Source organism: Eucyclogobius newberryi, unplaced genomic scaffold (assembly GCF_026437365.1).
Source record: "Eucyclogobius newberryi isolate DKJ021-1_F unplaced genomic scaffold, fEucNew1.0.hap1 SCAF_21, whole genome shotgun sequence".
NCBI lineage: Eukaryota > Metazoa > Chordata > Actinopteri > Gobiiformes > Gobiidae > Eucyclogobius > Eucyclogobius newberryi.
Genome location: NW_027315846.1, coordinates 3,457,264 through 3,471,117, shown reverse-complemented (window position 1 = coordinate 3,471,117; position 13,854 = coordinate 3,457,264). Strand labels below are relative to the sequence as shown.

At 42.8% G+C, this 13,854-nt stretch overlaps 1 protein-coding gene across 1 annotated transcript; it reads left to right on the top strand.

Moving 5' to 3' along the window:
• Positions 1 to 605: 605 nt before the first annotated feature.
• nkx2.1 (NK2 homeobox 1) lies at positions 606 to 5,757 on the top strand. The gene is made up of 3 exons (XM_072458166.1): positions 606 to 1,315; positions 2,084 to 2,322; positions 5,229 to 5,757. Exons 1-3 carry the CDS (start codon positions 946 to 948, stop codon positions 5,739 to 5,741), a joined length of 1,122 nt encoding a protein of 373 aa, XP_072314267.1. The 5' UTR covers positions 606 to 945; the 3' UTR covers positions 5,742 to 5,757.
• The last annotated feature ends 8,097 nt before the right edge of the window (positions 5,758 to 13,854 follow it).

The following is a 13,854-nucleotide window of genomic DNA, read 5'->3' as shown; positions in this document are numbered from 1 at the left end:
CCGGGAGCTCCTGCATTAACTCCCGTGAACAAACGCCCCCCCCCCCAAAAAAAAAATAAAAAGGTGAAACCGAGATACGGGCGGGCGCTTAATGAACGATTTACGCAGCCACTTAACGCGCGGGATGTGTATTTATTTACTTATCAGGTTCAGTCAATTCCCCCCTCGTCGCAAGTGCACTTTTGCATGTCTGAGTACGATAAGGCACAACACAAACAATCCCGCAATCACTGGAGGCCTCTCGTGGCCATTAAAAGTCACTAGTTCAATCGAGGAGTGCTTCTCCAACTCTCAAGTCCATATAGGCCCTTCTTTTTTTATCAAGAGGGCCCTCGTAAACATACTACAGTTAATAAAGTGCATTGTGTGGCCGGTGCGCGCGCCGCGAGCCGAGGTGCGCTCCTCCAGTGCGGCCGCGGGAGAGAGCGGGACGCACGCGGGGCGGACGGACACGGACGCGGAGGGATTCTTTTTTTTTGGGGGGGGACCGTTTATTCCCCGCGCGCGTTATTGTCACGAGTGGGAGGGGAGTGGGATCACGCACGCGGCGGCTGCTCGGGAGGAGGAAGGCGCTTGCGTGTTTTTTTTTTTTTTTTCAGTTTTTTTCCTGTTTTTTTTTTCTGTTTTTTCTCTCTCGTATTGTTGCCACGACGCCCCGCCTCTGATGGGAGCCTTAAACCTGGCGCCGGGCTAAAACAAACCAAAGCCAGTACCAAGCTCCCACTCCATCCAATTAAGGCGGACTTGAGGCGCTCTCCTACGTCTTCTTCATCTTACCGGGGTCGACAACAGGAACCGAGACGAGGAGAGAGGGGCTTTGGCCACACACACACACAAAAAAGAAGAAGTAGAAGAAAAAAAAGAAGAAGAAGAAGAAGAAGGGGAAAAAAAGCTCGGGAGAGATTGCCTTGCCTAATTTCTCCCTCTCCATCCCGCTACAGAACAATGTCGATGAGCCCTAAGCATACGACTCCTTTTTCTGTTTCCGATATCTTGAGTCCCCTCGAAGAGAGCTATAAGAAAGTAAGTATGGACAACGGCAACTTGGGGGCTCCGCTCGCGTCCTACCGGCAGCCGCAGGTGTCCCAGGCGGCCATGCAGCACCAGCACATGGGCCACAACGGCGCGGTGTCGGCGGCCGCGTACCACATGACGGCGGCGGGCGTCTCGCAGCTGTCGCACTCCGCCATGGGGGGCTACTGCAACGGCAACCTGGGCAACATGGGCGAGCTGCCGCCGTACCAGGACGGGATGAGGGGCAGCGCCGCGGCCACGGGCTGGTACGGGGCCAATCCGGACCCGCGCTTCTCCACGAGTGAGTATGGATGTGGGAAGGGAGTGCGGCGCGGCGCGGGGCGGCGCGTTACGGCACGAGGAGACTTGAGGGTTTTTAGGGGTCGTTGGCGGTGTCAAGGGTCAAACAGTTAAGTTCAGGATCTCGGTTTGTTCCGGTTTGGTCGTTCTCTGAGTGTAAATGTGCGACGTGACGTGCGTTTTGCGTGACTAATTCATATCAGAGGTGCAAAATGTCAACTGCGAGGCTTGATAACAGCTCTACGTCATTCCCCGTTTATCACAATATGATGGATGTGTTTTTGAACTGGCTTTTTGTGTCTTTATAGAGCATAAATAATACAGTGCACAGCAAATAAACCTGTTGAATATCGAGTATTTATGACCAAACCGACATTTGTTTTAATTCAGTCACTTCTTTGTGCAATAGTAATGCAATATTTATCAATTCTATCAGATTTTATATTAATTTACCATCATTTAAATATAATTCTTTAAGTACATACCAATTGTGTATTCATTTTGCACTGATAAACTGTTTTATAATTACATCCATATTCTCTTACTTATTTTGACCTTGTGCGTAAAAAATCTACATTTTCTGTTTAACGACCTATTTAATTGCTTTTTGTTTTTTTGTAAGGTATTTGAACGCGTTAAATATAGAATAAAACCATGAACACCCTGACATTTCCCTCGTGCCATAATCAAACCGCGCAGTGTGTGTGTTTTTCCCCCTCGTGCGCAAACGCCTCGTCTCATTCCCGGTTCTCGTCCCGTTCCCCCGCAGTCTCCCGCTTCATGGGCTCGTCCTCGGGCATGAACATGGGCAGCATGGGCAGCCTGAGCTCGCTGGCGGACGTGGGCAAGGGCATGGGCGGCCTGTCCAGCGCGCCGCGGCGGAAGAGGCGCGTGCTCTTCTCCCAGGCGCAGGTGTACGAGCTCGAGCGGCGCTTCAAGCAGCAGAAGTACCTGTCGGCCCCGGAGCGCGAGCACCTGGCCAGCATGATCCACCTGACCCCGACACAGGTACACGTCCGGCCAATGTCCAGTGTTATGTCCATAAATGTGTTAATAACTCAGGTTAAACTAAAATAACAGCGTAAAATGGCCTCATCGTGATCGAAAATGGCAAAATGACAAATGAATAGCCAGCTTTTTCCTATAATTTATCTTTTTTTCTATAGTAAATGCTTTGTTACATGTATGAATCCAGAGAAAGTCCTGTATTCTGTCCATAAATGTGCTAATAACTGAGGTTAAACTAAAATAACAGCCTAAAATGGCCTCGTCATAATAATAAATGGCAAATGACAAACGAATAGCCAGCTTGTTCCAATAATTTATATTTTTTCAATAGTAAATACGTTGTTACATGTACAAATTCAGTGAAAGTCCTGTATTCTGTTCATAAATGTATTAATAACTGAGGTTAAACTAAAATAACAGTATAAAATGGCCTCGTCATAATAATAAAATGGAAAATGACAAACGAATAGCAGCTTTTTCCTATAAATTATCCTTTTTTCTACAGTAAATACTTTGTTACAGGTACATGTCCAGCCAATGTCCTGTATTCTGTTCATAAATGTATTCATAACAAATCAAACTAAAATAACAGCGTAAAATGGCCTCATCATAATAAAAATATGGCAAATGACAAACAAATAGCCAGCTTTTTCCTAGAATTTTGCTTTTTTCTACAGTAAATGCTTTGTTATAGGTTCACGTCCAGGGAAAATCAGTGTATTCTGTCCATAAATGTATTAATAACTGAGGTTAAACTAAAATAACAACATGAAATGGCCTGATTGCAATAATAAAATGTAAAACAAATAGCCAGCTTTTTCCTATAATTGATCTTTTTTCTACAGTAAATGCTTTGTTACATGTACTTATCCAGGGAAAGTCCTGTATTCTGTCCATAGATGTATTAATAACTGAGGTTAAACTAAAATAACAGCCTAAAATGGCCTCGTCATGATAAAAATAGGGCAAATAACAAATGAATAGCCAGCTTTTTCCTATAATTTATATTTTATTCCACAGAAAATGCTTTGTTACAGGTACGTATCCAGGGAAAGTCCTGTATTCTGTCCATAAATCTATTAATAACTGAGATTAAACCAAAATACCAGCGTAAAATGGCCCTATCGTAATAAAAACAATGGCAAATGACAAACAAAAAACGAATAGCCAGATTTTCCTATTTAGCTTTTTTCCTACAGTAAATACTTTGTTGTCTCTCCAACTAATAAATAATAAATAATGCAGCAGTAGAATTAATTTCAAATGCAAAACTTCATCCACGTTTTTCAGAATGAGGAGGTATATAGGGTGAACATTTTAACATTTTAAAACAAAATATGATGTATTTTCAATGGGGAAAAGTCATGTTGCAGGATGAAAAGTGATAAAAGCAGTATAAATAATGAATTCAGGGACTTCCTCTATATTCAACCCTATTTTCATGAGCTAAACAATGAATTAAACCTCTTTATTTTGTGCGTTTTTACCTCTGACTCTGTTGTGACTGTGAAACACGCCCGTTCTCCACAAATATTTCACTATTCAGAGACTCCAACGTGCAATCGTCCCATCGCTTGCATCGCTCGCTTAGTTTAATCTTTAAAATTGTTGAAAATCTATCTAAATCTACTGTCGTTTTCAAGTAAAAGTCGCAGCAGCGTTTCGTACAATCTTCACTACAGCACGCTCAGTCCATTTTTCTCCATTTATTATTCGCCCGACCCTCTTGACTGGATTATTTCTTGGCTAATCCCGGTCTCTCGAAGCTGGAGAAGGCAGTTCTGTTCCAGTGGAGTGGAAAATACCAGACATACCTCATTGGGAAACATCACAGAGCTCCACAACAAGCAGCTCCTAATTGGTCAATCCACAGCAAGCTCACATCTACTATAGTTTCATCATATTTCACTGAGACTAGACGTGTTTATTTCCCGCTTGACACACTTTTTCCCCCGCACTGTTTACCCTCCACTTTACGTCTTCTATTGTATTGTTATTTGCTTGAATGTTTGACAATTATAAATCTACATCCACTTGAGAGCGAGACCTGATCATACTGTGGATTTCAAGGCTAAAGGTTAACGCGTTCTAATGGAATAATACAATCCTTCGTGTGTAAATAGCTCGTGCGGTGAATTAAATGCATTATTGAAATCTGTTCACTAAGATAGGGCCAATTTGGAGTCATTTAGTTTGGGAATGGCGTTTATGGAATAATGATTGCACTAAAAATATGTAGGAATATAAAAAAAACTGTTTGTGCCCAAATCTAGGGCTAAAATTCAGGCTTGTCGCAGTCACAATAATTTATTGTCGATATGTTTTGCTGGTTTGTGTTTGTATATTTGGGTCATTTTTGTGTGTGGACACTCAAGTTTAAACTGGATGCACTTTAGAGTTTGAATGTTGTATGTTTATTCTTTTGCATTCAAATGGCTGTTATGTGTGATTTAGAACAGAAAATGTGTACAAAATTAAATTTCATTAAAAAGAGAACTAAAAAAAATATAGAAAATAAATAAATAAGATTAAAATTGAGATAAATAAAAAATAAATAATTAAAAGTAAATAAATGAATAAGATTTTGTAAAAAAAAAAGAATTTAAAATAAATAAGATAAAAATTAAGATTTTGTAAAAAAAATGTAATTAAATATAAATAAATAAATAAAATACATTATAGAGAGAACTTATTTAATGAACCATATAAACTGAATTTTAATATTTCTTTCTGTATTTATTATTAAGTACTTATTGTGCATTTCAGAGTCACATAATGCAACATAACATACATCAAAAGGTTAAATAAAATAAAATAAAAATGAAAACACTGATAACAGCAGAAATCAATGTAAATAGAGAGCCTGAGTCTCATGTGTCCCGCGGTGTCTGACCCTCGTGTCGCAGGTGAAGATCTGGTTCCAGAACCACCGCTACAAGATGAAGCGCCAGGCCAAAGACAAAGCGTCCCAGCAGCAGCTCCAGGACGGCGGCTCGTGCCAGCAGCAGACGCAGGGCTCCCAGCAGTCACCGCGCCGCGTCGCCGTGCCCGTGCTCGTGAAGGACGGCAAACCGTGTCAGCAGGGCGGCGCGCACGGGCCCAACGCCGCCGTGCAAAACCACCACCACCACCAACAACAGCAGCAACAACAACAGCAGCACGTGCAACAGACGCAAAGTCAACAACAACAACAACAACAACAGCAGCAGCAGCAGCAGCAGCAGCAGCAGCAGCAGCAGCAGCAACAAGGCGCCGTGATGATCATGTCCAACGTCCTGGCGCAGCACCAGAACCAGCAGCAGGTGTCCAGCACGGGCCACTCTCCAGACTTGGCCGGCTCGAGTCCGCCCGTGTCCGGCCTGTCGCACCTGAACTCCCCCGGGGCCGAGTACGCGCTGCTTTACGGCCGGACGTGGTGACATCCGCGCGCGTGCACCGAGTGAACGAACGCGCCGCACGGAAGAAAACGAACTGCACGATTTCAAAACTCTGAACTTACGGGACGGAGACACTGCGGCACGTGCGCGGGGGGAAACGGATTTTTACCACGACGACGACGACGATGATGATGATGATGATGATGATGATGATGATGGTGAACGCGACAGGCACGCGCGGTGTGGATTTAAAAATGGACAGTGTGACAAACTGCGGATTATTTATATGTAAATTATATTGGACAGTGAAAAGGCCCCAACGAGTCGCCGCGGAGACAACTGCTGTGAAACGAAACCCCCCAAACTGTGATTTATATAGAATTTAATGTGAAGCGTGTAGGTTATAGCTGTATATTTCTGTCAAACGCCTGGACTTTTGCTCCTCTCTCTCTCCCTCTTCTACTTCTCTGTTGTACAGCAGTTTTTTGGACGCTCGTTTGCGCTTTGTTCCTTTCTGTCGTTCTAATGGTATTTGTACGTTTGGATTTCTTTGTAACTTATATAGATATTTGACTAAAAACACTCCTCCTATTAATAATAAATTATGGGAACGATACAGGATCCTTTTTTCTGTCGAATATGTCGTGATTTGATTCAATGGGGGACTGGTCACGTGGTCTGGTTTTCAATGGCTTTTTTTTTCTTTTTTTTTACCCCCCAAATAGTTTGGATAAAACGAGGCCCACCATCATTTTTTACTTTTTTAATAATAAGGGATAAATATGGATTTCAGAGCTAAATCAAGCTTCACAGCAGCAAATTAAAATAAATCCTAGGTAACTGCACTTATTTGATCTATTTTTATCGTTTATAAAGCATGAAAAAATACTTAATTCATGATGAACAAACAATTATTAAGAATGATTCAATCTTAGTAACGACTCCATATAAATGAAGTAGTAAATAAGCCTGGATAATTCTTGATAAACTATGAATCAGGTTGATTCAAGATTTTTAAAAGTGTAGTTGCTATAAAGTGTTACAAATCCCAGAAAAAAGAGCATTTCCAACAAAATGACACAAAAATACAGCATAAAATAATGATAATCTAATAATAGAGAGTAAAACCCAGTGTTAACATCCTTCACTACTCTGTCCCACTTCAGTTCGTGGCCTGAACACGATCCAAACTCTTTTTTTGGGGGGGCGACGCGCGTGACGCCACGTCCACGCCTCTGTCCTCCCCCGCGCGGCCTTTTACGCACGACATAATGACTCCCTTATCTCTGCCGCGAGCCCAACCCTTTTATGAACCCTCTGCAGTGTTTGCATTCGCGACCGTTTCAACCGCCGCGTGAGTCACAAACGCTTTCGACTTCAAACGAACCTTATCGACGACCAAACACGACCTTATCAATAATCGATCAACCGTGACAGCGCGTCAACAAGCCGCCCATACACGTCCCACACAACGGGCCGGTGCCTTAAGTGCAGGTTGTACGGGCCCCGCGTGTGTGAAAAAAAAACAACGCACAGGCTCGTGATCGTAATTGTGTAGCGCGCGCGTCATCGGAAATTGCGGCTTATTACGCGACAAAGGGATTCAGCGCGCCTTATACAACAGCACTTTGACACATGCCACTGATATTATTATTAGCATTATGAGTATTATTAGTGTTATCGTGACCGCGGGGCTGTGTTTTGGGAGTGAAACGTGGACAAAAGGTGACACATCTCCATCAATTCTGATTCGGACTCGTCAGATACGGCCATCATTGCTTTGAAAAGGATGTCCGCGCAGCCGTGAGTCACTGCGTTTGAAATGGACCGTGTTTCTGTGTCGTGAAGGGTGCTCGAAGCCCTCGTGGCGGCGCGCGCGCTCTGCGAAGGGGGCGGGGTCACCGAGAACCCGACGCGCCGCTTTAAATTGTCCCAATAAAATCCGCGGGTTACGGCGCCGCGGACGTGATCTTTATTGATATCGAATGCGGCTCTGAACACGCAACAGTTTATGATCTGCGGTTCAGAGGCTCGCGCGCGTGTTTTAGGGGCGTTCTCCGGCCTCTGAGTGGCTCAGGATGGCGCGTGTGTTTGGTGCAGGGGGAAATCGGAGTAGCCCCAAAAAACTGAATTCCAGCTCGTGTTGTTGTTTGCTTTGCCGCGTGCGGGACAGTGAGTTATTGGAGCAAACACGTCCACAAACAAAGGCAGAGTTTGAGGCGCGGGTCTGAGCGGGTTTTAAAAGACTTTAAAGGTTTAAGTTTATGATTATGTGAGTTCGTCTTTCAATGGCTTTTTACATTCAATTTCAAGCTTTGTTCAATATATACTGCATACTTTGAGTACAACGTATGCATGATCTGCGTATTTCTATGTATTCCCAATATTTTTCTTTTTTTTTTGCATTGTTTTTTAATTAAAACTTGAAGAGTTAATTTGTAAAAAAAATAATAATGTTACAACGTTTTGATTTTGTCGGATTGATATATATATAAACATAATATTAATGTTATTACTATTATGATTATTATTTTTTAAACCATCTACTCAAGGGCTTTTGCTCAAGAACAGATGGAATAACATTTTTATGGCTCTAAATTGTTCTGGTTTATCCAAACACTGTTAGACAAAGAGTACATTTATTTATTTTTGTTTTTGCTAATGAACTCTTCAACTTTAACTCAACATTTTCCACGTACAAACTTCACTCTGACAGGCTCTTCACTTCACGTGCTCCCGCGGGCCAACGTTTCACGCACGCGCTCACGTTCGGCGCGCAGGTGCAGGTGCCGTAAGGCGGCGCGGACTGTCGTGCACGCAGCTGCAAGGCCTCCTCCGCCACCGCCGCACCTGACTCTCTCTTCCTCCCTTCTCTTCTCTCCATCCACCTGACACTCTCTTCCTCCCTTCTCTTCTCTCCATCCACCTGACACTCTCCCTCCCTTCTTCCCCTTCTCTTCTCTCCATCCACCTGACTCTCTCTTCCTCCCTTCTCTTCTCTCCATCCACCTGACACTCTCCCTCCCTTCTTTCCCTTCTCTTCTCTCCATCCACCTGACACTCTCCCTCCCTTCTTTCCCTTCTCTTCTCTCCATCCACCTGACACTCTCCCTCCCTTCTTTCCCTTCTCTTCTCTCCATCCACCTGACACTCTCCCTCCCTTCTTTCCCTTCTCTTCTCTCCATCCACCTGACACTCTCCCTCCCTTCTTTCCCTTCTCTTCTCTCCATCCACCTGACACTCTCCCTCCCTTCTTTCCCTTCTCTTCTCTCCATCCACCTGACTCTCTCTTCCTCCCTTCTTTCCCTTCTCTTCTCTCCATCCACCTGACACTCTCCCTCCCTTCTTTCCCTTCTCTTCTCTCCATCCACCTGACACTCTCCCTCCCTTCTTTCCCTTCTCTTCTCTCCATCCACCTGACACTCTCCCTCCCTTCTTTCCCTTCTCTTCTCTCCATCCACCTGACACTCTCCCTCCCTTCTTTCCCTTCTCTTCTCTCCATCCACCTGACACTCTCCCTCCCTTCTTTCCCTTCTCTTCTCTCCATCCACCTGACACTCTCCCTCCCTTCTTTCCCTTCTCTTCTCTCCATCCACCTGACACTCTCCCTCCCTTCTTCCCCTTCTCTTCTCTCCATCCACCTGACACTCTCCCTCCCTTCTTTCCCTTCTCTTCTCTCCATCCACCTGACTCTCTCCCTCCCTTCTCTCCCTTCTCCTCTCCATCCACCTGACTCTCTCTTCCTCCCTTCTCTTCCTCCCTTCTCTCCCTCCCTTCTTCTCTCCATCATCGCGTCTTCCAGTGGAGCACGCGGGTTAGTGCCGGCCTCGTTATTCTCTTCCCGTTATCACGCGCCACGTCACACGCCGCGCGCCCTTTGCCCGTCGTTCATTTAGTCCTGATTTGATGAGAGAATATTTACATAAGAAAGCACGTGACCAACACTTTGAACACTTTGATATGCTCAGATGACGTCTTTGTGTCAGTGTTTCATTGAGAATATTTTTTTTTCATTGAGAACTTTTTTTCGGGGGCTAGTTTTGAAGCAACATAACAAAAGATGATCAATTTATTCAATTAATTCACTTGTAAGACCTGACAATTCCAGTGTTATTACAAGCAAAACTCATTTTTACTCTTTTATTCTATTAATTCATTTATTACTATTATTTATGTTTTTAAGCTTTCACCTGGAAACAACAGTATCTGACTTACACTAAAGATGTTTTATTCTAGTTCATTTAATCCACTTCATGCTCATGCAGAAGGATTTGTTCATATCTTATTCTAAGTCTGATTTATTCGAGCTTTTTAACAATGAGGCAACATTTGAGGTTTAACGCCACACTTAAATATTAATATTAAAAATCTCTTTGATGCCTTCGTTTCTATGTCAACAAAATGACAAAAAACACATTTAAACCTGAATCTTTCCACTTCAGATTCATGGCCCAAATGAGTTTTCAATTTTGGCCATTTTACACACAAAATGCCTCATATATGAACAAAACATGATAAAAAACCTATACATTCAGTGTTTTTTTTTTCTTCTTCTTTTTTTTACACATTTATTGGAGTCACCAGTTCCCCACAATTTGATATTCCTAAAAAATTAACATTAACCTCATTAACCTGCAGTGTTACACCATTATTGGTCATCGTCCCATTTTTCTACTGTTTAGTGATCGTAATAGTTATTTTTTTCTAAACTCAAGTTAATCATTAATCCACTCACAGCCTTCGCGTTCCCCCACTTTGATCATCCCGCCACATTTATGCCAAACTACTTTAATCTCGTGCCACTTTCTGCGCATCAAACTCTGCTCACATTTGTCGCGCGCGAGCCCCCGCGACGCACCAGCCAAATAACTCATTCTACCACTTTGTTTCCTCCTCCTCCTCCTCCTCCTCCTCCTCCTCCTCCTCCTCCTCCTCCTTCTTCTTCTTTCTCATCTCGCGGCTCGAATACGCGTCTCCTTCTCACGAGCCGCGGCGCCGTTTTGTTTCCCGCGCGGGCTGAAAGTTTGAGGAGCCGGGATCACATTAACATGTCTGTGGCGCCGTGTGTGGTCTTTGTGGCGGGGATTCGAGCGTGACAATTAGCGGCTCCTCGCGCTCATCATATTTCTGTCAGGGACTTTTTTTTGTCACGCGCGGTGGACAGCGTCTGATCCCTCAAAACGCAAGTGCAATGCTCGAAATGAACCTTATTCGGGGAATGAATTTGAATGTTTGAATGAATAGTATTTTCAACCATATATTTTACGTAGGTTTAGGCAAAATTGGCAACTCTAAATTGGCCCTAGTGAATGAATGTGAGAGTGAACTGTCTGTAATGTTGTTGTTGTTGTTGTTGTTGTTGTTGTTGTTTTATGGCGGTTGACATCCGAGTGTTGCATTACCGCCAGACTTTATTCCTTAGACTCTGTGTTAGTCCTGCGACGAGTTGGCCACTGTCCAGGGTGTACCCCGCCTAAGGCCCAAAGTCACTGGGATAGGCTCCAGTCACCCGCGACCCCGAAAGGGATCAAGCGGTAGAAAATGGATGTATATTTTACGTAATATTATGTCAAATAGAAGCATTTTAAGATAAGATAGTCGTTATATGGTCCGTAAAGGGGAAATTACAGTGTTGAAATGCAAAGTTCAGCAGGAGAAAAGAAACAATGCAATTTAAAAAAATCAAGATATACCCAATAACTGTTAAAATAAACTTAAATCTTTGCTTTATCATCAAACAGACCCGATCAGCATCAGCTCAGTTCATTTTTGTATTTGTTTGAAGTCATAGCAACAAGTCAAGCTTGAATTCAAACTCAAAAAGGAAGGTCAGTATGAATATATAACTACTATAAGTAATATAATAACCTTGTAATGCCAGGCACGGTTATTTGTACATCACAATTTGTACACAAAGTAATTCAGAATGCTTTACACAACAAGAGAGAGGCATTAAAATCACAACGGAAAGAACGGTACATAAACATGCACATGTATAATCGATTACCGGCCAATAAACACTTCACAACCACGACAACAAATGAAAAAGAATGAAATTAATGTAAATATAAGCGCCACGGACAATAGGGCTGCAACAATGGATGAAATATCATGGTTACTTGTGTAGGATCATAATCATTATCTGGACTTTAAGCCACATCACTTTTTATTATTATTATTGTAACTACAAAAGATTTAAATAAAAACAAAATACACTTTGTTCGTAAATATTCTCTATGTAGAAGCCGTCAGTCATATTTCAACCTTTATTTGGTTGATAATGTGTTTAAAAGTCTACAAATTAGTACAAATAATTTCAAATTACTTCGAAAATAATGGTTGAAGCGCTGACAACAAACAACTGAATTAATAAGTAGCCAATAATTCCAATTTTTGCACGGTTTTGAATCTGAACAAATCGTATTATCAATATTAGTTATTACTTTATCTTTATGTAAAAATAGGAAAATAATCATCTGTCTCCCATTAATTACTAGTTATTCATGAACTACTCGACGTCACAGTTGCATTTTGTATTGTTAAATTGCATAAACTCTTTCGCACAATTAATCCAAAACCCATTTCAAAGCAACAACAAGAAGTAATAGACTTCTGCCTCTGTCCAAGGTCCTGAAATGACTCAAACTATTTTTTTCCCTTCAAAGTAGGACTGTAATTGTGTCCAAACTTGTACAAAGGAACTTAGCATGAACAGAGAGGTCCATAAAAGCCTTGTTTAAATGATTTCCACTTTTTTTTTTTTATTTTTTTACCCCCGTTTTGTTCTCTCAAGTTCCTAAACATTAGTTGTGATGCACGAAACCCTCACAATTACGCGGCAACTCGCAATCACTGCATTTCGCCTCAATGCTGTTGTCAAGACGGGCAGAGACAGCGGCGGGTGGAAGCAAAAAAGGATATTTAATTGTCCGCCGTTTATCCGCCTGTTCAAGCCATTGTGCGAAGAGCGGAAAAACGAGGGTCATTCGTGCAACTGGGAATACTTTGCATGCAAAACGCGGCACAAGACGCGGCCGATACTTGACCTTTTCCCGCGAGCGATAATTGTTCCGGCATAACCGCGCAACGCCGGCGGCATTCACGAGCGGCGGTGCGTGGAGTGGATTCAGTTCGCCGTCTTCCTTTTCGCCAAACAAAAGCGTTTCTTTCCACATCACAAAACGCTTTGATTTTCATAGCTTTGTTTCCTTTTTTTCATGTGGTGCATAACATCGCACCGGGGTCAGGTGTAATTCGGCTCGGTTGTTACGATTCAGAAGCAGAAAGGAGCCGCTATAATCACACCTTTGGGCGACTTTGAAACGTTGGCGATGTGTTTAAAGTTTTAAAAGAGGAAATTGGGTGTTTGAATGACAGCAATATTGATAGGTTTAGGAACACAATATTTAGGCGTAATTACTTGTGACGTACGCCGCTGTGTGGGGAGAAAGGAAGATGGCAAGGCCGCGGTTGGAGTCGTTTGGTCGATTAATCGGTCTGCGGCGTCCCAAAATATGTTTGTCGACTCACTTTTTCATTTCTAATATGAGGATTTAAACTGGGGAAACGGCAAAACGATGAAGGTATTGTGTGAGTTAGCTGAAGATTTAGAGCAAATCGTGAGGTTAAACTGCCTTTTTTTTAACGTCGTTTTTGCTTGAACTCAACGCCGTTACAAAGATACAGATAAATATACAGATAGATGTATACTTTATTGGAAATGTGTTCAGTCATCTTGATTTTCACAGCATGAAGAATCTTAATCGCGTTCAGTTCCGGTCATATTCGTGGTCAGAATTGGTCGTCAAACCAACTAAGCGTTTCTTTAGTCGACTGAGGTGGCGGTGGTTCTGCTGCCCTGGCGATATCGGTCCAGACGAGGGTTGAGGCGGGTCATACGGAGGCTTGAGAGGTGATTGGCTTAGAGCGACAGAAAAGTGGAGTTTACGCCTCAACTTAACGTGACAAGTTTGATCAGAATATACGTTTCTCTAAAATGTTGTGAATGATTATATTTAAAATGTATGAAAAATGTTGCCAATTTGTACCCGGTTTAACAGATTTGGCGACGTTCATAACGCTACTCCCTGTCGTACATTAGGAGCAGGTCGGGACAGCAGGTCGGGACAACAACTCGGGAGCGCTTTAACTAAAT